The sequence below is a fragment of the Heterocephalus glaber genome, unplaced genomic scaffold, assembly GCF_053883595.1.
Source record: "Heterocephalus glaber isolate CG9 unplaced genomic scaffold, H.glaber_assembly_v1.0 deba00000621, whole genome shotgun sequence".
NCBI lineage: Eukaryota > Metazoa > Chordata > Mammalia > Rodentia > Bathyergidae > Heterocephalus > Heterocephalus glaber.
The window spans coordinates 31,529,497-31,552,420 of NW_028258153.1; the positions used below are offsets into that span (position 1 = coordinate 31,529,497).

General features: G+C 40.6%; 2 protein-coding genes across 8 annotated transcripts in view; both read right to left on the reverse strand.

Annotated features, from left to right (window-relative positions):
• Positions 1-7,402, reverse strand: part of Secisbp2 (SECIS binding protein 2) — a 44,050-nt gene extending 36,648 nt beyond the window's left edge. For all 7 annotated transcript variants that reach the window (XM_087206327.1, XM_087206326.1, XM_004851321.3 and 4 more), the window contains exons 1-4: positions 7,250-7,402; positions 5,711-5,859; positions 1,208-1,457; positions 834-969 (exon numbers count right to left, since the gene is read on the reverse strand). In XM_087206327.1, coding sequence (XP_087062453.1) covers positions 834-969; positions 1,208-1,457; positions 5,711-5,859; positions 7,250-7,387 — 673 coding nt within the window. In that variant the 5' untranslated portion in view covers positions 7,388-7,402. The remainder of the gene's footprint in view (positions 1-833; positions 970-1,207; positions 1,458-5,710; positions 5,860-7,249) is intronic.
• A 1,580-nt stretch (positions 7,403-8,982) lies between these two features.
• On the reverse strand, positions 8,983-13,858 carry Cks2 (CDC28 protein kinase regulatory subunit 2). Its single transcript, XM_004851322.4, has 3 exons — positions 13,648-13,858; positions 10,197-10,324; positions 8,983-9,308 (listed from the first exon to the last, which is right to left on the reverse strand). The coding sequence occupies exons 1-3, from the start codon at positions 13,704-13,706 to the stop codon at positions 9,256-9,258; spliced, it is 240 nt and encodes a 79-aa protein (XP_004851379.1). The 5' UTR covers positions 13,707-13,858; the 3' UTR covers positions 8,983-9,255.
• Positions 13,859-22,924: the final 9,066 nt, after the last annotated feature.

Here is a 22,924-nt window from a genome sequence, read left to right on the forward strand (position 1 = left end):
ATGCAATGGATGATGAGGTAGGCTGCAGTGCCATGAAGTCTCCTGGAACTGCAAAGCCAGAGTTCCTACTTCTTTCCTTTCACACTTCCATGTGCCAATTGAGTTACATGAGTGAAGTCAATGAAAAGAGAAAAATTTATAAATCACAAATACAAATTATACATGTAGATAAATTATAGTTCTAGTAACAATTACAAAGGCTGTCAGTCATTATATAAATAGGTGATATCTGTGATCAAACTGCAGTAGTAATTTACAAGGGAAAAAACATGACACCATGTATAATCACTAACTTCCAGCCAGACTGGAACAGAAATTTTCAAACCCAGAACAGATATGACCTGTGGCACAAATAGAAATGTTACCATAATGGCCAGGTTTGGTATTATTTAGGATGCAACTTTAATCACAGTCAAACTCTCCCATCTAGTAAAAGTCTCCCATCAGAACACCTGAGAAGCTATTTCAGGAAATAACATAGTCAAACACAGCACAAAAAATATGACTGTAATTTGCTTTTATTTAAGGGCATGTTTTGAAGCTTGTGGTCATCACCTGCTTGCTATGTGATCTCAAACTCTATGAAGAGCACAATCTAACAAATCTAACAGGTTAAATCCCCTTCTAAGCCCACAATTCACATTACCACACTGTGATTCCCCTGCCTGAGATTTAAAAAAAAGACTTCCATAATCCCACAGGAAGTCAGATGGCCCTTAGCTGTGCTGGGTTCCAGGTCTCACTTCCTGGAACAGTCACAACGAACAAGCCCATAGAAACAGTGATGCTTCTGAAGTACGTTTACGTTTCACTGTACAGTCTATTACTTTTACCTGGTTTCAATCTGTTCTCAGCATGAGTGGACAAATGGTAGGAACCTCTAGTTGACTTTATCTCAGATGATATTGTACCATCAGTCCTTTTAAACTTTTGTTCATCATATGTTTTTTTCTCATCACAGGTTTTTTTCTGCAAGAAAGATTTAAAAACATGAAATAAGAAAACTACCACCATAAAAAGTTTAAAATAATAAATAAGTATTCACAATTTTTTAAAAGGTTAGACCAAATTATTTTTAAAGGGCTAAAGCCCACTCACACACAAAAAAGAGTAAGTAGAGCTTAAATATCATGCAAAAACGTAACAATTCTTTACTTTTACACACTAAAGCAGCCCACTGGAGGATACAAAAAAAACATTTCCTCACCTTAAACAGAGCTTTTGTTTCTTGTGGAAGAGCACACATGTGTTCATTTTGGGGCTTCGCAGTCTGAAAACCTCGATAATGACTGGGTTGGCTGTAATCATACTGTGAGGCAGGCACTGAGCACACATTCTGTGTAGACTCAAGGGTGTATGGAGAGTAGGCGTACGGATGGAGAGTGATCTCCGAAGATAAATACTGGGGTGGAAATGGTGAAGCTCTAAAGGCCATGTCTTCTGTATATATTTTCTGGCTAAAAAGTGTAAATTATAGTTTTATATTTCATAATACAAACCAAAGAGCTTAAAATTTTATAATATGCTGATTTTAATGTTTAACATTTTTTTTCAGATCACTTCTTCTAGTCCTAGAATATCCCTCACTAAAAGCCAAATGAAACCTTTCTCTACTTGCAAAGAAAGATGCTGGCCTATCTCTATTTTCTTTTTCTTAAATTAATGAGCCAGAAGACCACAAGCAATGCCAACACGGCCAGAACATGCTCCAGCAGTTTTTTCACTCTTCTGTTGTCAAGTACACTGTCAACTACATACTTGAGTACTTCTTGCTGTGCAACTGTTGCTAAAATGACCAAGACCATTCATTTTGCTGAGGGGCTGCCCAACAGCCCATGGGCCACTCTCCTGAGGCTCCTGCAAATGTGTTCTCCATCCCTTCCTTGTTCCAAGCTCTCCAGTACATCCAGTGCTGCACACTGACTGCAAGGGGCAGGCTATGAAGGGGACCCCACACAGCACTGAGCAGGAACCATATGCCATACAGACAAGACAAGCATTATCTTGGTGAACTACTTGTGCCTTAATTTATTCAAGTCGGTAGACTAAACCAAAATATAACTCAAGATTGATTTGCTTTAGCAAGTTTGGTGTAAGACTGGAAGTTTCAACTGAAAGCTGATACAATTACAAAATACTAAACAGCTGAGTAAAACATAAATCATAACCATCTGTTTCCCCCAAACAAACACCAGGAGATGTTTCTTTGAATTTCCAGAATTACGTCAAAGTGTACTGGTACAAAGAAAGGCAGGAAAATTCAAGCCTAATCATGACACATCCCATGTGGTCTTCTGAGTGTCAGGAGATATGAACATAGGCAACATTTAGCAGAAATCAAATTTCTGATCTGCTCCAAGAAAGACTCCTCCTAGAAGGGAATCACTACAGGCTGCACCTGCAACACATGAATGAGGTTTGCTGTGCTCCCCTCCATTCAGTCTTCTTCACACTGCCTCATTATCACTGTACTAATCCATGACATTCTACAATAAACTTTGATCCCGTAAGATCTTTGAAAGCCAATTAATTCTAACAGTGAAATATCCCAAGAAAACACGAAACCTTTCTTAGTGACCTTTTTCTGTCCTTCAGAAGCCCCGGCCTTGTACTGCTCCAAAAAGAGCACGGAGAACTAGTTCTTGCTAGAGAAGAGCGAGATTCAAAGCTTCATCACATAACCTACGGGCTCCTGTGAGTTCTCAGCTTGATTCTGTTAGTGGCTCAGCAGGTTGCAAATGAAGGTGAAGAATCTGTTCTCCATAAGAAAAGATAGGCAAAGATGATGGAGTGACAGCAAAACAAAAGGGGGGGGAAAAAGAAAAGAACAGAGAGGTAGGTAAGGTCCAGGGGTGGTCTTGAAGGCTGCTGTCATCCAGGAAATTTTCAGTACTGCCAAGAGACCCTGACTGGGTCCTGACTCATCACAATTTAGTTTTCCACACTGGAGGAGTCCTGTAGGTTTCTGTACCTCACTGGTCCTTATTCCTCTGCAAAGTTAATATTTTTCCTTTCCATCCAGTAAAAACACAGTTACAAGCAGAAAAAAATATACAAAACCAAACATCAGAGAAACCAGTCTTCAGAGGCTTCAAATGGCTTCTCCAGAAAATTTCCCAATGCCACAAATTGCTCATATGACCCCGAGTCCACAGTGACATGCCTGTTTGATGTCCCATGTGGCTGGTGCCTCTGCGCAGTGCTCCTCCCTGGCAGCCTCTTCTCTTCCTCCTACCTCCCATGACTTTCTAGGCTCCACTGGTCTGGACTGTGCATCTCCCCATCCAAGGGACTCCTCTGCTGGTTCCTCTGCACCCTCCTTATTCCACTTCTAACACTCATTCATAGTGGAAGCCTCTCATCTTTCTGCTCAAGACTTCAAGTATATATATACAACCCAGAACCTTCAGCAGCTCCAGGCCTCCATCTCTACCTTACTAGTCATTCCCACTTAATATTTCACTTTCCCCAGTGCAGGATATGTAAATCCCAAACTCAACATCTGGTCCACAAACCAGGCCTGCTTCCAACTTCTGTTTTTTGTTTTGGTTTGTTTGGTTGTGCTGGGGACTGAACCCAGGTTCTTTGCACTGAGCTACATCCACAGCCCCTAGCCTCTCTACACACATACAGTTTGTTGTTCTTTGTTTTTTTAAGACAGGGTCTCACTAAGTGGCTAAATTGCCCAGGCAGGGGTTAAATTTTTAATCCTCCTGTCTCAGCTTCCCAGAGTGCTGGGATTATAGATATGTGTCACATGCTGGCCCAACTTCTGTTCTCATGATGGATCCCAGTTCTTTCTATATATATGCAGAATATTATAGTACAGTATCTTTCCCAACAAAACATGTAGCGATAATCATGGAACAACCCCTCCCCTTTTTGAGCAGGTCTCTTTAAGCATTTTCTTCTTTATTTCCAGTACCTGAAACCTAGTCAAAATCTTCAATCCTCTCTTAAAAATCTAACTGGATTCAAGTGATTTCTCTGACCTGATTTAACACACCAACAAACATTCCTTATTTCCTATTCAGCTTTTAGCTGTACCATCAGGATTCCAATAGACACAATGCAAAGTTTAGCTATTGTATACTGCTAGGCCCCATGCTACTTCTCTTAGACCTAGCCCAATGCTTTTAACTAAAGCACACCAGCAATGTTTTCTGAAATTTCCCCAGTATATTGCAAGATGCTGAAAATGCTCAACAAATTCCTACCAATAACAATAGTAGTCCTGGAGAATACCACTATTAAACTCTGGCCAAATGAATGCTAATTCTGTTTCTCTGGAGAACCCTAATACACTCACCAATTACCAATACTACTATATAAAGGTAAGATTTCAACTTTTCTTTTTTTTTTGGTATCGGGGATCAAACTCAGGACCTTGTGCTTGCAAGGTAGGTGGTGGAATCACTGAGCTAAATCCCCAGCCCCAGATTTTAACTTTTGTGAAAAACGGTACCTTTCAATATTTCCTATATAGACTATACACCAGACAGCAATGATTTTTTGCATTTGTTCTAGTTTTCATTCTTGAAAATGTAATTCTGGAATTTATATCCAGTATAAACTTTTCAATCGTATTACACAAGCACAATAAAAATAAAAAGGAAACAAGTTTGAACCATATCAAGAAAGCATAAACACCGGATCTTACATAAACACTAAAGTGGGATGCAGATCTTAAAAATAAATCTACAAATAAGTCTACACAATTATGTGAAAGGTTAACAAATTCAGCTAAAAGCCAAAGACATTTTGTAAACACCCTGAGAATGAATCTTGAGAAGGAAAAAGAAAATTTAAAGGACATGTAAGCTTTCTTTCAACTCAAATTTAGAACAATTTAAAACTAAAATTTGAAAAAAAAAAAACCATCTCTGTAGGACATATATAAAGTAAAACAGCTAAAAGCAAAAACAACAGTTTCTAAAGAATTATTCACACAGACTGTGGCTGTAGCTGGTCACCTTCATCCCTTCCCTGAATAAGATTTTAAAATGGTAACCCTTAGAAATGAAAAGCCTGTTCTCTGTTTGGCCCTTCCTTTGCCCCGTTTCCTCTTAACCATCCTTCTTACCATTTCATTTTCCAGACATGATTGGGTTTTTTCTGAGGTGCTGGGGATTAAATCAGGGCCTAGGCAAGCAGTCTACCACTGAGCTACATTCCCAAACCGTAGCTACAGAGATCTATATTCCTCCCTCCCCATACACAACTCCCCATCATGGAGACTGAACTTAGGCCTTTGCAATGGGTTACACCCCCAGCACATTTTTAAATTTAGACAGGGTCTCATCAAGTTGTTATGTTGCTAAGTTGCCCAGGCTGGGCTCAAACTTATTCTCCTGCTTCAGTCTCCCAAAATTGCTGGGATTAGAGGCCCACACCACCAGGATAAGCTTAGATTTTTAAACTGTATGAACAAACGGAACTTGAATCTGCATTTCCTAATAATGCAATGCAGCTCTATCCTTTCTTAGACTAATAACAGACTGAGTACTAAGACAAACCAGCACAGCTAGAACTCCAGTTTTTGTTGGCATGGGACATGGTTAAACTGCCTACAGGTTCAGCCCCTTCTTAGTTGGAGAGCATTCTCTCCCCATCTACAAAACTTTAATATGGTAGCTGTGACCTATTTGAAAGTCTAGCCACCAAGAAATATGTCCCTTAGATAAGGTGAGCCATTTATAAAAATACATACTCAGTCACTGGTGGTTCCTGTACAAATGGATAATAGGTGGCTGCACAGCTAGGGAAGACACACGCTTCTGAAGACTCTGTCCATGCCATGCTGAGCCCAGAAAACTTGGGGACAAATGGTTTCACATCTGCTGATAACTTGATGTTGCCCTGAGGGGGAAAAAAAAGGAAGGGAGGTAGCTACATACATTGTAAGAGCAACCAAATGTAAACAAAACCCAGAGAGGTAATCCATTCTAACAGTCTCCCAAGCAAGCCCCAATGCTGTTATTTAAAAACTTCTGCCTAGCAAAGACTACGATTTGCTTTGCTAAAAAAATTTCTTCCTGGTGCTTTTTTATTTATTTATTTATTTTTTAAATTTTTTTTTTTTTTTTTTTTTGGTACCGGGGATCGAACTCGGGTCCTTCTGCTTGCGAGGCACGCAGCAAAACCACTGAGCTAAATCCCCAGGCCTCTAGTGCTTTTTTATTTATAAAAGTCTTTCGAATATTAGAAGTGAAAAATGGCAATTAAATTAAAATTGAAGTGGAAATTAAATTCAATCTACATCATATATAAAAGGACCACAACAATGTATCTGTGGTTTTAAACTTGGAAATACATATTTTTACCTCTGAAGTTTAATTAGGCGTAACTGAGAACCCTACCCCTACTGCAGTCAAATATACCTGGGGACGGTTTACCAGCAACACTCTGAACACACTGCATATATTTCCACTAAATCTCTCAAAAGAAAATTACAAAAAAGTTTGCTTTTTACTGTGTAAACTATTAAGAGCTGTTTCACTGAAAGGAGCATGATTTGATTTGCAAGAAAATCATTTTATCGCCAATGAGCCCTTCTGTTTAAAATAGTGTCTCTTAAAATTTTATTAGTACATGAGTGTAGCACAATGGAAATTTCCCTTGTGGGAAATTGGTACACAGCACATCTTAATTCCTTTTTCTTAGTCCTTCCCCCTCCCCCCCATTTCTTGATCCCCTTCCTTTTTATTTTGGTACATTTTTGTAGTATATGATGTTTACATTCCCTGTTTGGAATTGGTATGTGTTCGTAAAAATGTGTTTTGTTTGAAATAGGTAGTAATTTATTAGCACTACGAATTTTATAACTAGTTTTTAATTAGCCTAAAGCTAATTTATGCTATAGCCAAGCTCCATCTAGCTTCTAACTGTTACAAAGTGTGCAAAGAAAACTGAGATTTTTAAAAGCCCAGGAGTGATTTTCAGAGAGCTACTCCTTCACCAGAAAGCGAGAAGTTCGCCGACTGGCCCAACCTTGACTGCCAGTCGGGAGCCGGGCGAACGTCGTCAGCTTCTGTGGCATCACACTACCGCCAGCGCTAACCGTGGGCGGAGCCTGGGCATCTGGCCACAATCCCTAGGCAAACCCCGGCCCGACGCCTGGTGACCTTTACCAGTTCCCGCCCACATCCGCCAACCAGTCCCATTACCACCCGACTGAAACTCTGGGACAAGCCTGGCCGAAGAGCTGAGGCCGCCGAAAGAGGCCACACCAGCCCCTTGGGGCCCTTACCGTGCCTTCAGGCCCCCACGGCCCCTCCGACGCCATGGCAGGGAAGCCGAAGGAGCCCGGGGCGGTTGAAGGACCCGGGCTGGCCCAGCAGACAACTTGCGTTTCCGCCTTTGGGGCGGGCGCCAGGAAGTACGTCATCAATACGCGACGGCCTCACCCCCCTCATGCCCGCAGACAAAGCGTGACCAACTGGTTACGCGAGCCGTCTGTACTCACCCGCAGCGGATGAACAGGGTGGTTCTCAAGTAGGGTAGAGGAACCTGACGTGTGATCTAGGGCGCGCTAGGTTATCCTAAGTGGCTGCAGGGATTTAAAAACTCGAGTGAAGCCCTGGTTTCTTCAGCAGTCGGCCTCATGGGTCTGACATTAGGAATGCAGAGTTCCTTGGGTAGGGTCCCCTGAAAAACACCATCCCGGCCTTTCTCTATTTCCCTAATATTCCCTCAAGATTGTTGGTGATTTAAGGGGACGTTTGCACACCCTGTAAGAATCCTTCCGGGGGAATGAGAAAAAAAAGCAAGATATATCGCGTATAGGTACAAATTCCCTATGATGAATGTTACCATTATTTCTAAAATGTACCAGTAAATATTTTGCTTCAAAAAAAGCAATCCTACAAACCTGAAAAGCACACCAGTCTATTTATTAGCACCTTAAGCTTCCTGAAACTTCCACTGGTTTGGAATTAACCACATAAATTCTAAAATTTGTTTCAAATAGTGAACACAAAATGTGTTAAGATAAAAAGATTTTTTACATGTGGGAAATAAATAGCACTACAAAAGGGCAGAATTCTACCAGTACTGAGACATTAATAAGGTGTTTCAAGGACAGAGTCTAAAGGAAAGCCTGCAGAATGGATTTCCAGACAACACTCAGGCTTGGAACAAGGGACAGATGGATCAGAAAAAGGCTGCCAGCAATGTAGGCCACTTGATGAATGAAGGTTAAGACGAGACACACTAGGTTTTCTGCCACTCGCGTAGACTTGAACACCTGTTTACTTCAAGCAAAAATCACAGGTAGCCTTAGTATGTTCATGTATGTCCCACAGATTTATTACTCAAGTCTGGCAGCTCAATCTATTGGAGGTTGAAGGGTGGCTGTCACACTCCCTTCTCAGCTAGTATTTATTGTGCTCCTAAAGCATAAAAGCACCCTCTACAAAAAGGGTCTTATGTTTACTGGCTACTCCTTTAAAATGTCTCTAGCATAGCAATAAATCTAAGATGTTTTCATTTAACTCTAAAATAATTCCTTAGCAACTAAGGCCATTGAAACAGCTGAAAAATACATTATGCATGAAGCTATTTTAGTGTGTTTCTGAACCTTCGAAAATCCGATTTTTAAAATAAATAGGAGGCATTATCTTTACGTGGTAAATGGAGAAAAAGATAAACAGGGTTAAGTGGGCAACAGTGAGTTTTTAGATTAAGTGGAAGCAACCCAGAGTATTAAGTTGGGTTTTTCTGTTCACTTGGGAGATCCTAAACATTTATCTAGAAACTGAACTAATGACAGCTATAAAATCTACTTTGGCTCTAGTTTTAACATATCCATGGGTTCTTAGCTCCTTCATGGTATGGTGGAATTACCCACCATACCAACCTATTTTAATTTCCTTAACATCTCCTTGAAGTTTATTTCCTCAAACCTAAAATTATAAAACAAAAGCAATTTGAATTAGTCACAAATCAACAAGGAAAATATACCTCAATAAATTCAAACAGGGATAAATGCAACATACAAACTTTATTTAACAAAAGTAACAGGTAACATCAAACAGGCACTTATATTAACAGAAAAACTAGAAGAACTGTCTTAAACACCTTACAATAACCCACTTGTAGTTGCATTTAACTGAGCTCTGTTGCTGTGAAGAATACAGCTCATGCACAGGTATGGGTGAATGATTTGTACATTTTTCAAGTATTCACTGAATACTACCTTATATACACATATACATTAAATTTGAAAAAGATTTAACTGTTGATCCCAGATACACTTCATTTTTGTTGCTCTTTTGGAAGAGGTCGTCTAAAGAGAAGAATATGCGGTTCTGTGGAAAAAAATTTAAATAATTTAATTCAAGCAGAATAGAATGAATCAATTATTAACAAGTTTCAAGTGAATTTTGCTTCAAAGGCACTCTGACAATGAGAATATTCCTCTGAGAGTTTAGTTTTTAATGCTGTTTCTACTCAATAGAGTATATACATGGCTTTAGTTCTACTTTATGTAGTTTCAGATTTTGTTCAAAGGATTATAAATTCTGTAAATTAAATTTACTGATAATTCAAAAACAGAATTCAACCCCACAAAACTTCAAACTAGTTTACTATTTAATGAAAAAAACCTTTAGGTTAATACCATGACACTCAGATATGCCTAACATGGGTCACACAGCTGAATCCAAACACTATCTCATTTAACCTTAAGGCAGTAGATAAACATCCTTTCTGGGGGCTAAAGGGAAAGAATCACTTTTAATTGCATCAATTTCTATAACAGAACTTAAGGACATCTGAACTGTCTTGAAGTACTTAGTTTTAAGAGAAGGGACAATGAGGGGCCGGGGATTTAGCTCAGAGGTTCCGCCACCTGCCTCCCACGTGCAAGGTCCCAAGTTTGATTTCCGGTATGAAAAAAAAACAAGGGAGAAGGGACAATGAAATTGTAGGTATATTAGTATTTTTTAGATACTATTAACAATGACAAATTTTAAAATACAACAGAGTAGCTATTTATTGACTTAAGTTATTTTTACAGGCAGAATATATTCATTCCTGTGATATTTTATTTAAAACGGGAACATTCCAGGGAGCTGAGGAATCAGTCATTAAAAAATATCATTAACTCCTTTGTGATATCATTCAATATCCATGTTACTAAAATACCTGACACAATCATTATTTTAATTCAGCTAATAATTTATTAAAAAACGTACCTGGCTCATGAATCATGTAATGAACCCAGCCTAGACTCTGTTGGACACCAAGTCGTCTCCACTCCTCTTCAGACATCAGATGAGTTTTGGGCACTTGTTTGGACAGTTCTCTGGGTAACATGACATGCCTGTTAAAAGGTACAGCCAAGTATTAAATGCTTCATGTGCTTCCTTATGATCATGTCATACAGATACTAAAAATTTGAAGTTTTTGTCATTAAAACAAGGTACTTTAAAGAAATGCTATAATACCATTGGTGCCAAACTTCAGCATTCTTTACTACCTTTACCTGGTTTTTAAGACCCTACATTCAAATTAGTGAGCCAAGAATATGCTATCTAAAAGCAGCAGGCATCTCTAGAGTTAAATTTTTGTCTAAAAGAGAATCTTGCTTGTAAATCTCCAGGAATAGAACACTAAAATCTAAATTGGGTACATGGTCACACATCCCAGCCTATCCTGTGGTTAGCTTTGTTCATGTAACCAAATCCTAACCACAGGATATAAGCAGAATATGCAAGTGATGAAAAATAGACAAAAACAGGCCAACCTTTTTCCTCTTCCTATTGGATACAGTGATGTGATCAGGAAGTTATAGCAGCAGTCTTTGACCACAGAAGCAACTGCATATGAGATGGATGGCAAAGCCACAAGAAGTAAAGGACCTGGTCCCTGACTGTACAGTTGTTGTCATCCCAGCCCCAGACTACTGGACTTTCCATAAGTAAAACAATATAATATGTAATTTCAGATACAGATAACTTGTGTTTCCTTTACTTATCACTAGATCTGTAGTAGATACAAGTTCTTGTATACTCCAGAAGTTATTTTTATATGTACTTCAATCAAAATTTAAAAGAAAAAAAATACCAATTGCAAATGTCTTTGCAACTTCATACTGATCTTCAGTTTTCCAGGAAATTACTGACTTATCCAACCCCTTTTTCAATTTAAACACATATAAAGTAATCAAAGTCATTGATATTATGTACTACTGTAGCACTGACATTCTTAAAAATAAAACTATACCCCTGGCCCCTGTAACCATAAGAAATATGTCATAATTCTCAGCCCCATTGTTACCACTTTCAGGAGTAGTACTGCTTTTGTATAGAGCCAGCCATTAGCATCAACTAATTTTTTGATCATTATAGGATTTTACCAATGAGTTGACCAACTGAGAGATGAGAAATGCAGTTTGGTCACTTTCTGGCACATAGGAAAACTGAACCCATAACCCACTTTTAAGCACTGAGCCATCATCAACTAAATTTTAGGCTGTGGCTGGTTGCAGAAATGAGCCTCAGAAGGATTTTGTTTACTACCATACTCCATAGAATTTGTACCAATTCCCATAAATTAAAGAGATTCTTTATACATACTAGTTACCACACTTGGGAGGAGGGGTGTTGAGGACTGAACCCAAAGAGGACTGAGCTACACCCTTAGCTGTTTTTTTTTACTCTGAAACAATCACACAGGAAGGGATCAAACCCGAGATCCTCTAGCTTCAGACTCCCAGAGTGCTGGGATTATAGGCATGTGCCACCCTTGATTACCACACACACCTTCACTCTAGAAATGCTGCTTAACATTGAACTTTTAAGCCTCTACATTAGGCCAAAAAAAGCCTGTTTTTATCCTCTACATTGTTGATTAGTCTCAGAGAAATGTAATGCTTTTGTACATTTGCTTTCAAGAACAGGTGTAGGTAAATGTATCAACAAGTCATCAAAACAGAAGTTACCACCTCAGTACTCTCCATGAACTGTGTAAACAGGCTCTGGGTTTGATCATCAGGTTTTGATTTTAACAGGAAAAAAAAGTAATATTAAATTCACAGGGGATTATTCTTTTTTTGAAACGAAGTCTTGCTGTGTAGTTCGGGCTGGCCTTGAACTCACTATGTAGCCCAGGCTGACGTTGAACTCTTGACAATCCTCCTTCCTCAGCCCCCCAAGTGCTGTCCACTTGTATTTTACTGCATAAACATACAATACCAGGGAAAAGAGAGGGGCTTTTAGAGAAGATCCCAAGTACAAGAGAAAGGACTAGAAAATTAAGTTTGCAAATATAAAAGTATAGGTTATTGCTCACTGACAAAAAAAATACTAATCTGAAATTTACACTGGCCAGGTATGGTGGCTCATCCCTGCACTCCAGAAGGGTGAATCAGAGGGGTTACAAGTTCGAGCCCGGCCTGTGCAATTTAGTGACTTAGTAGGACCTTGACTCAAAAATCTGGGTCTAAAGCCCTGCATTCAATCCCCAGTAAAGGGGTGGTCATGGTGATGTTGGATTTTACAGGAAGTGTAGCAACACTATTTTCACGTAGTACTGAGTTTACCTTCTATTATTGGATACCGCCAATGAGGCTCTTAGCATCCCACAATTAAACATTATGTCAATATACTGCCCTGTTAGAACTGTATGGCTTGTAGTTTACTACATAATCTCAAATTCATAGTTAGAAAAAACTAACAATTTTTTTTCTAGATAGGAATAAAAAACAGTGCAAAGTACTATTCATTTGTAAAACTGCCCAGGGTAACTGTTTCCTTTGTATGTGGATTTCCACGACACTGAGGCGATGGACCCCACTCGGGTCCTTTTTCTCCTAGAACAGCATTGTTGGCAATCTAACCTTAAAAAAACAACAGGCGAAAACAAGGTCACCAATTGGCCAAGGAAGGCGTAGGCTTTACCGCCCCTATCTCTTGGTCTTTCCCTAGAATGAACGTTCTCGTAAAGATCCAGGGGTCTTGGAGACCACGCCCCTCGCAAGTCAGGAGGTAAGCCTGGCAAACTTGAGTCACCAACCTCCCATAATCTACTTTGCTATTTTTATTGATTAAATTACTACTTTCTAATATACCCTCCAAGATGCAAAAGCCGAACACTGCTCAAGGTCAAAAAACAGGGCACTGTATGCTAGGGGAGGAGGGGGGGCACCCAAAGTCCACTCAAGTTCGTAATGTGGTCTTGAAACGAAGCCTTTTCACAATGCGCCATAATAGCTGAAGACAGTTCGCTGTCTCACACCCAGTTAAACCGCGCGGAGCTCGCGAACTCTTCTCTCAGGGATCCCCACCAACCCCAAAGCCACCAAGAGGGGGAAATGTTTCCCTGGGTTCACAGGCCGGATCGCCAGTCTACACTGACCCAGCCCCGACCCAACGGCAGACCAAGCGTGCACGACCGCCCACAGGTAAGCTGCGCGGCGGAGCCGACTCCGGTTCTGCTCCGGGACCTGGAATTAGGACTAAGCGGCCGAGCCCGACCCACTCCGAACCGCCCAGGATCCTGGCCGGCTCCCTGCGTCCGGTGTGGGAAGACAAAGGCGCACACGGAGCCCCTAGGTCGGCGAGCTGACGGGGCCTGGGCTACTGGTCTCCCGCTCGCGGGGACCGCGACCGAGGGGTCCAGGCCGGGTCCGCCAAGGTTGCTCACCGGTACTCGTAGTGCTCGTCAAAATACTTGTCCGAGTAGTAAATCTGCTTATGGGCCATCCTGCTGGCGCGTAGTGGTGCGGAAAAACGAAACGAATGCGAGAGCAACAGGAGCTCAGCCAGACACACGTTCTCCACATGCAAGGGCAGCCACTCCGAGACCAACGACTGCAGGCCCAACGCTCTCGATTTGAATGCTACAGCCCTGCCCCGATTGGATGGCACCAAAGACCAATCGCCTTCTGCGCCAGCCAGAAGGGGGCCGAGCCAGAAACCAGCCTATCATAGCCTCCCCTCCGTGGTTTTTTTTTTTTTTGCTTCCCCGCCAGCCAATCAGCGCCCTGTTGCGAAGTTGCCGGTGGGAAGACGTAAAGGTTTGGTGCGGTGCGGAGGCAAAACGACCAGACGGGCAGGGGCGTGGTCAGAGAAGGGCGGAACTAGGACGTTAAGGGTCTAGGAGCGCGTGCGCAAGGGTTTAGAAAGTTCCAGGGTGGCGCAGCCGTTGGGCCGGCTAATTTGAGCGTGACAGAAGTATCGCGAGGTTTGGTGGGACCGGAAGTTCCTCAGGCGGGGTTCTGCTTATTCCCTACCGCTGTAGCTGGGTGTCCTGAACCCTTAGGTCTATTGTGCAAGGCTGCGGGTGTGGGAGACGCTATTGCAGCTACTGCTTATCTTTCCGGTTGTCCTTACCAGGCCGAAGCCGGCTCAGCCGCTCCCCCGGAGGATGGGTGCTGAGCCGGGAGACCGCCTGGCGAGGCTTTCTGCCCTGAGGCGCACACCCTTATGGCCCTCAGAGTAAACGCTAGTGGCTGATGGGATTAATTAGGGGCATCATTGTACATTTTTTAAAAGGCACATTGTGGGGGGTTTATAACGTCAACTTTTTTTAAAGGAGTATTTCTGTTGATGAATTTTAATTTTATTAGTTTTATTAAACAATGTATATAAATAATAAGATTAAATTTTAATATGTAATGAGTCTTTAGAATAAACATTTCAAAATCAACTGTTTACCACCTTACAAGATCAAATTCCTGTGTGAACGACAATGAAAATATAAAAAGTCTATCACAGAAATAATCTTTGATTCAATTATCACACCTAAGGCATTCTTAATGCATTACAACAACATGTTCCGTACACAAATTTCACTTACACCAACAGTGTTTCCTTTCCCATTTAGCAGGCTGTGCTTGTCACATTTGTCAGGAGCTTCCTATTATACAGTGTGCACTTAACAGGAAAATGAAATATCAATAAAAATACTGTTTAAACATTTTCAATGTCAGCTGTTTGCTTACTAAATCTAAAAAATAAATTGTAGTATGTGAACTAAAATGAAAATACAAATAAAACTCTACCGCAGAAATAATCTTTATGCTGGGCGTGGTGGCACACGCCTGTAATCCCAGCATTTGGGAGGTTGAGGCAAGAGAATCACCATGATTTCAAGGCTGCCTGGGCCACATAGTGAGTTTGGAGCCAGCCTGAACTACAAAGCAAGACCCTATTTAAAAAAAAAAATCTTTTCTTCAATTACCACACCTAAGGCAGTTTTCACACATGACAACAGCAGGTTCCATACAAGTTATGCTTACATTGATAGCACATTTGTTTTCCTGCCTTCTTTGGTAGGACATACCTGACATCTTGCTGGTTTTCCTATTTTCTTAGAAGGTTATTGTGGTGTTTCACCTGTCTGTTCACCCTTCTGCTCCAGAATTCTTTTGCAGAGTTCTATGGACAGATACCATATTGTTCTTCCTTTGTTGTAATTGAGCATTTATCAATTCCAGTCCCAATCCTCTAAGAAAATTTCTCCGTGGTATTCTGTGCTTGTTATTTTCTTTGTAAACAATGAAACTATGTATACCTGACATGTTTAGGATTGAGGAAAACACAAGTGACCAACACTTTGTGTTTTGAGTGACAACATAGTTGTTGCATAACTTGTCAACAGCATCTTCTACACCTTTTGTTTTGTTGTAAAATATGACCATTTTTGGCTTCATTTGTGTTGAGGATTCACTATCAATTGTTTGTTTGTTTGTTTTGAGACAGGGTCTTGCTACCTAGTCAAGGCCAGCCTTCAACTCACTATACAGCACAGGCTGACCTTGAACTTACAGCAACATCCTGTCTCAGCCACTTGAGTGCTGGGATTACAGACATGCACCACCAAGCCTGGATTCACTATCAATTTTATCATCATGGTATAATATTCACACTATCAATATTACTTTGCTCTTCTTCACCATAGGAAGCCAAAGATTATACTGTACTGTGAATTTGCAACATTTTTTTCAGGAATCTCAGCTTTGTCATCCCCCTCTCCCAACCCCAGGTGCTGGGGATTGAACTCTGGACCTTGCACTTGCCAGGCAGATGTGGTGCCACTGAGCTACATCCCTGGCCCTTGGTTTTGTTCTTGTGAACAGTTTTTGTGCTGGTCAACTTACGTGGTTTTTTTTTTAGCAAATGTAACATCAATGGGTAACTAGTGAACCCATTGTTGAATGTGATGATTGGGTTACTTTTTGAAATAGGTACAATGTCATAGGGTTTTTTTACTGCACGAATAAAGACCTGGTGACTGAGTTCCAGGATAAATTTCTAAATTCAAGGTGTATAATGTCTTCACATCTACCAGGGCATATATTTTTATACCATATTTGGAAGGTTTATTTGGCATATATTGCCAAAATCTTCAACAACCACAAAATGATACAAGTTGTTCAACAATTGTCTTGTATTTGGGTAGTGTATAAATTGTTTGACAGTTCAAAACAAAGCTTTCAAAAAATGAGAGAACAGCAGCCAGATTGTCAGATTTTTTTCTTTCTTGGTAGGTCTTTTTATTATCAAAATGTAGGCAATTTTGAAAGAAACCAAATCACTTGGTGTCATTATTGTTCTAAAAATCTCCCTCTCTCTTTTTTTAAATCTAGTACTGGGAATTGAACTCAGGACCTTGCACTTGCCAGGCAGGCACAGCGCCACTGATCTATATCCTGAAGGGAACATAAAAAGAGTTACTCAGATTCATGTGACTAAAGTGTAACCTTTGTATATGCTGGGCTCAAGGAGGACTGGCTACCCTCCAAGAGTCTGTCCTTGAGGGAATAAACACCTTAATCTGAAATATTTGATATAAGGACTCTGCCCCTGGCTTCTAGCCGGATCTGAGAGTGGACTCCTTTTAAGACACATATGTCTTATTGGCATGAGGCCACCTTTGCGTAACATGATATATAAGCTGGCAGAGAAAAAAGCAGACTTTGGGAGACTCTTAGAACTGTATGCAGGGATTCTGCCCAGCAGGACCCTAACTAGCCACTGTCTTGGGATTTCCCCAGCTGTCCTCAGGTGTTAAGCCAAGCTGCTACCCCAACTGGTGATGTATTACTTCTATCTGTCATACTTTCTTTTTGGTATTCTTATTGCTTAACCTTATAATAAAGCTATCTTTACTTTTGCTTTCTTGTGGCGTGGTGTGACTTTCACCGAGGATGGAGCCTCAATTTAACTAAGTGGTGGACTCAGGTTGCTTAGTATTAACCCTTGCTACAACATATCCCCAGCCCATAAAAATCTCAACACCACATCTGTCACTTCTCCATAAATTCTTTAGATTCTGATCATTAGAATGATAAAGTCCTGCTATGAAGGCTTTTAGTTCAGATAGTGAAGTGTCATGATAAATATACTTTTGAGTATTACTACTGATGAATATATAATGTTTTACTTGTATTTCATTATTAGTATACTTAAAAAAAATCATGTAGCATATCATCCATTACAAACAATTTCCAACATTGGATCGCAGTGTTGGTATTCTGTCCAATAGGTTTTACCCCTGGCAAGAACCTAATAACATTTTCTGACCTAGTTCTAACGTTGGATTTTTCAGGTATATGTGACCATTTTGTAGTCAAATATTTACATTACCATTTTTTTTCTCATCTGAATCGAGGTCTTTGTTCTATATTTCTCTATCTGTCATATCTTGCTAACTTCTTTGGCTTATATGATCCAAGTCATCATTGGTAGGGGAGTTACACTTTCAACTTCCTCAAAAAGTTATAAAAGCAGATTTTCATGAAAAATTGTACTGAATTGGGCTAATTCTCCAAAAAAAATAAAAAGAAAACATTTAATAAAAAATTTATAAATACAAAAATGTAAGATGGCAATAATGTGGCACAACTCACCTGTTTACACTTTGACATGTGCATACATTTTGCTGTTCATCATACCAAGTGGGTCAACACAAAGATTGCTTCCTGTATTCCCCCAGTGTAGTTACTGAGACACACAGCTGGCTACTGTTATGCTAAAGTACATATTTTCATTGGAAAAGTATGGTAGGGGTATATTTTACCCACCCATGATGCTCCTAGTGATTTTTAAAGAGGGTGTGGTAGTGCGTGCCTATGATTCCAGCACTATGAGGCTGAGGCAAGAGGATCAAGAATTTGAGCCCAGCCTGGACAACTGTCTCAAAAAATAAATGGTGGCGCCTGCCTCGCAAGCGCAAGGACCCGAGTTCAATCCCCAGTACCAAAAAACAAAAAACAACAACAAAAAAGCTCAATGAAAAAATAAATGGTGGGAGATATAGCAGAAGATTTAAAAATTCCTCTGGTCCCTTAGTATTTAATCATAATTTAAAAATACAAACAAATGTGAAGAGAAATTTACTGGAAGAAAGTATGCCAAGGTGTAAGTAGTGGTTATTTTTTACATAACAAAATTAAAAGCGACTTGTAAAAGTTCTTCACACCACAGTGAGCACGGGTCAGTTTTATACAAAATATCAGTTCCACCAGAATGCAGAATGGAATTTGCTTCCAGCCTTGCTTGAACATGCTGCATGAGGCTGGTGGATACCAAGCACCAAAGACCAGGAGGTGATTAGGCAACAGATTTATTTTCTACTTTGCTGGAGAAAGGAAGATCAGGTGTCATCATAGTCACTAATCAGGAAGGTCTTCTTGAGGTTACACACAGCCCACATTTCTTTCTTCTAACATGGAGAAAAAGAGGAAGCAAGCTCTCTTGTGTCTTCTTAGAGTACCAATTGCCTTCCTGACCATGGAATCCTAATTACTGCCAAATCGCCATCACATGGGATGGGAGGTAGGATTAGGACTTCACCACAGGTATATGAAAACATAGTCTATGACACATAGAATCATTCAGCTCTCAATTTAATGATTCTTCTGAAAGGTCTTCTTAGCCACTCTCTACTTTGCTTTCCACATTATTCTCCATTGGTAGAATCCCATGTGCTTCCTGCCTACCATTTATTACACTTTGTAACTGCATGTTTGATTGGGCATTGTTTATCTCACTCTGCACTGTAGTACATCACATGCATAAAGTAGAAGGTGTTCTATTTTGGTCACCACTCCATGCCTAGCACATAGCAAAACTGTACATGAGCACTTATTAATTGAAATTTTAGGTAATACAGAACTAAATAGGCATAATAATGTACTACGATGGTAAAATGCAAATAAACTATTAAGGGAGACAGCTAGAGACATTAATTTCTGGTGGAACTCAGGTGGGGGGGAAACAGCTTCCTAGGAGATACACCATTTTGAAAGAAACACATTGTGGAAATTTCCAAATATAGGATAGTGTAGTGACTCAGCTTTAGCAATTAACATTTTGCCAACCATGTTTCCTCTATTCTGCTTTCTTTTTTCTTTAGAGGACCTTAGATATGTCATTTCACTTTTTAATACTTTTGGATGTATCTCCACTTGTGATATGTATTTCAAAATTTTTTTTTAAAATATTTAACCACCAGGCCAAGCAGTGACCCCAAAGTTAGGTCTTGTCTCTGTTTTTCTCCTCAGTGCTGTGCACAGCAGGCTAGGGTTTTACCACAGACCTATATCCCTAGCGCATCCTTAGACCTCTTACCCACTACTCCATACTGCTTCTTAGAATTCAAAAGAGAGAAAAGTAGGAGGGGGAAGGGTCTCTCCAACAGAGTGACTGACAGTTGTGAAGGCTTTTAAAAAAAAAAGAATTTGGCTTTGAATGTAGAGATCATGGAGAGGAAGGAGGTGGAAAGTGAATCTAGGAGGATGGATATTGTTATGTCTGGTGGATCTGTGGTCTAGGGGTCCCCAAGACTCACCCTAAGTAGGCTTGTCTCTCTCTCTCTGACATAAAAAGAGGAAGAGGAGTCAGAACAGAAGACCAGTGCAAAGCAAAAGTAATTTTACTGTAGGTTTTGCAAGAGAAATAGGGAAAGAGCCACTCCAGAAGAGTGGCAGGGCTCGGAGATGGGACAGCTCCCAGGTGGGCTGTAGTCCTTTTTAGGGGTAAGGACCTCATCCATCTCCACCCCCTGAGGGTCACTACTTGATTGGTTACTGGACTTATACTAAGGGTTTATACTTATACTATACTATACTATACTATACTATACTATACTATACTATACTATACTATAGACTTATACTAAGGTTTGGTCGGCTAACAGGGGAACTTGGGTAGGCATAGCAATCTGCACTAGGAGGGACAGTGCTCCCTGCACAGAGGCGGGTGTCAAAACCACAGGCTGCCATCTCAGCTGCTTCTGAGATGCAGAGGCTATTTCCCTTCTACTTCCTGATAGAGGCTCTCTGATCCAACCCTGCCTGAGGGTCCAGACTTTCCCTACAATATGATAGAGAATGCCCCCCAATGATACCCACATCCTTATCTTGGAACCTGTGAACATGTTACCTGACACAGAGAACAGGACCTTCCAGATGTGATTAAGGGTTGTGAGATGGGAAATTTATCCTGGATTATAGGGGGAAGTCAGTGTGATTCCAAAGGTCCCCATGGGAGTAAGTCTGAAAGGTCCAAGAAGGTGCTGTGACTCAAGCAAAAGGCAGGTGACAACATATCAAGGATACAGGGCGTCTTCAGAAGCTGGCAAAAGCAAGGAACAGATTCTCCCCTAGGTTCCAGAAGGAACACAGGCCCTGTAGACACCTTAATTTTAGTCTGTAAGACCTACTTTGAACTTCTGACTTCTGGATCTGAAAGCTAATAAATTGTATCATTTTAAGCCACTGAATTTGTGGTAACTTGTTAAAATGGTGATAAGGGATTTTTGGAATCCTTGCTTTTATTAATGTGAGGCCATCTGATGATCTCAGCAAGGAAGTGGCACAGTCAGATCAGATATGATAAAGGTAACTAAGGGAAATGTGAAAGATGGACTGGAAGGAACTAGAGAGATCCCTGTCAGGGAGGTAGAGCAGTTGACTGAATGTCTGCATGTTTAGTCATACCGAGGGTCTCTACTATGATAGCAAGGTTGATTAAGAGAGAACACACAAAATTTCAAGAACCAAAATGAATTAGATCTCTTTTACTCTCTCTCTCCCTCCCCCTCTCTCTCCCTTCCTCTCCCCCTCATGCCTGGACTCTAATCCAGGGCTTCATGCATGTTAGACCAGAGCTTTACCACAGAGCTACAGCTTCATGTCCCCTGCTGCTTCTTTGAAATTGACCTTCCAACAGTTTAGGTTTTGGTTGGTGTTTACCTGGTGAAAAACTATTGTTCTTTCCTAAACTAAGGTTAGAGCATGCCCAAGTTCTTACAAATCTTCAGTCTACACCTGAACTTCTCTACCCCACCAGCATAAAATCAGTGCAGTGACAAAGTAGCCCCAGCTGGCTTAGCTTTATCCAGTGAAAGCTTACTTAGTAAAGTGCCAGGGTAGGTGCTCAGAGATCTTTACTTCTGGGATTCTGCTGCTCCTAATAATAATGTTATCTAGAAGACATTTTAAATTTTGCATAAATATTTTTTCAATATCTCATCTGAGCCTCTACATAAATCATGTAAAGTAGGCAGGGTGAATGAAAGAAGGTTAAGTACAAAGTCCTCTGGACTAAAACATTCCAATCTAGGAAGGGGAAGTGGGAGAGGTAGGGGAAAGGAAAGAAGGGAATGGAATTAATATGAGAAAATGAAAAAAATGGAAACAAAGTCTTTGTAAATAGGGAGGGATGGAAGTATTGAAGGGAGGGCAGGGGAAGGTGGAAAAATAAGAACCAAGAGAGATTATGTAAAGGTGCAGATTTCCAATGATGAATGTCATTATATTGTATACCTAAAATGTACCAATAAAATTAAATTTTAAAAAATTCCGATCTAAACAAGATAAAAATTTAAATATATATATTATCTAATGTGTTTATTCATAGTGTCAATAGACGTGACTTATTGTAAGGAATTCTATGTATAAGAAGTATGACCAGCTGGGCGTGGGGGAAAATGCCTGTAATCCCAGCACTCTAGGAGACTGAGGCAGGAGGATCAAAAATTTGAGCCTAGCCTGAGCAACGTAGGAACTTACCCAGACCTTGTTTTAAAACAAGCTTAAAAAGAAGGTGGGGATGTAGCTCAGTGTGAAGGTCCTGGGTTCAATCCCCAGTGCCACAAGAAAGAAAGAAAAGCCAGGGGTTTAGCTCAGTGGTGCCGTCGCCTGCCTCGCAGATACAAGGTCCTGAGTTTGATCCCTGGTACAAAAAAAACAAAAAGGAAAGAAAGAAAAAAGGAATATGACTGAGTATGTGTGGTGATTGATTGATTGATTATGCCAATTTGATTAAGAGAAGCTTGACTAAATTAGATGAGCAATTCCACGCCTTATGGTGTGGAAAACACCCCAGGGTGGCTTGTTGCCTGGGTGGTACAAAGGAGAAATGAAGAAGAGTGGATCTGCTTCTGTTCCTTTGGAGAAGCTGCAGTCTTTGCCTTCACCTTGGATGTCAGATGTCATCTCCTAGCATCCAGCGCAGTCTTCAGCTTCCAGCTCAGATCCTTCAGCCTTCCGGTGTAGATTCTTCAGCCTTCCATTGCAGACCAATTGGCCTTCTCATATGGATTTGCACAGGACACCACATGCAGTAAGCGCCAGACCTTCAACTGGATCCTTTGGATCTCCAGTGTGCAGACAGACCCGCTGGACTCTTCCACATCCAACTTTGTGGGTGGCCATTATAAACCAATCTTGTAAATTCTTATATATTTGTGTATCTTGTGTTATATCTGTTTCTCTAGTAAACACTGACTGATACAGAATGTGGTACCAGAGAAGTGAGGTCATTGCTGTGACTACACCTGACCATATGGTTCAGGACTGGCTTGTGGAAAGAGTTAAGAAAGATTTGGAGCACTGGCTGGAACACCTTAGGCTGTACTGTATGGCAAATTCTGGTCAGAGCTCAGAAGACCAGAAGGCTGGTAGGAATCT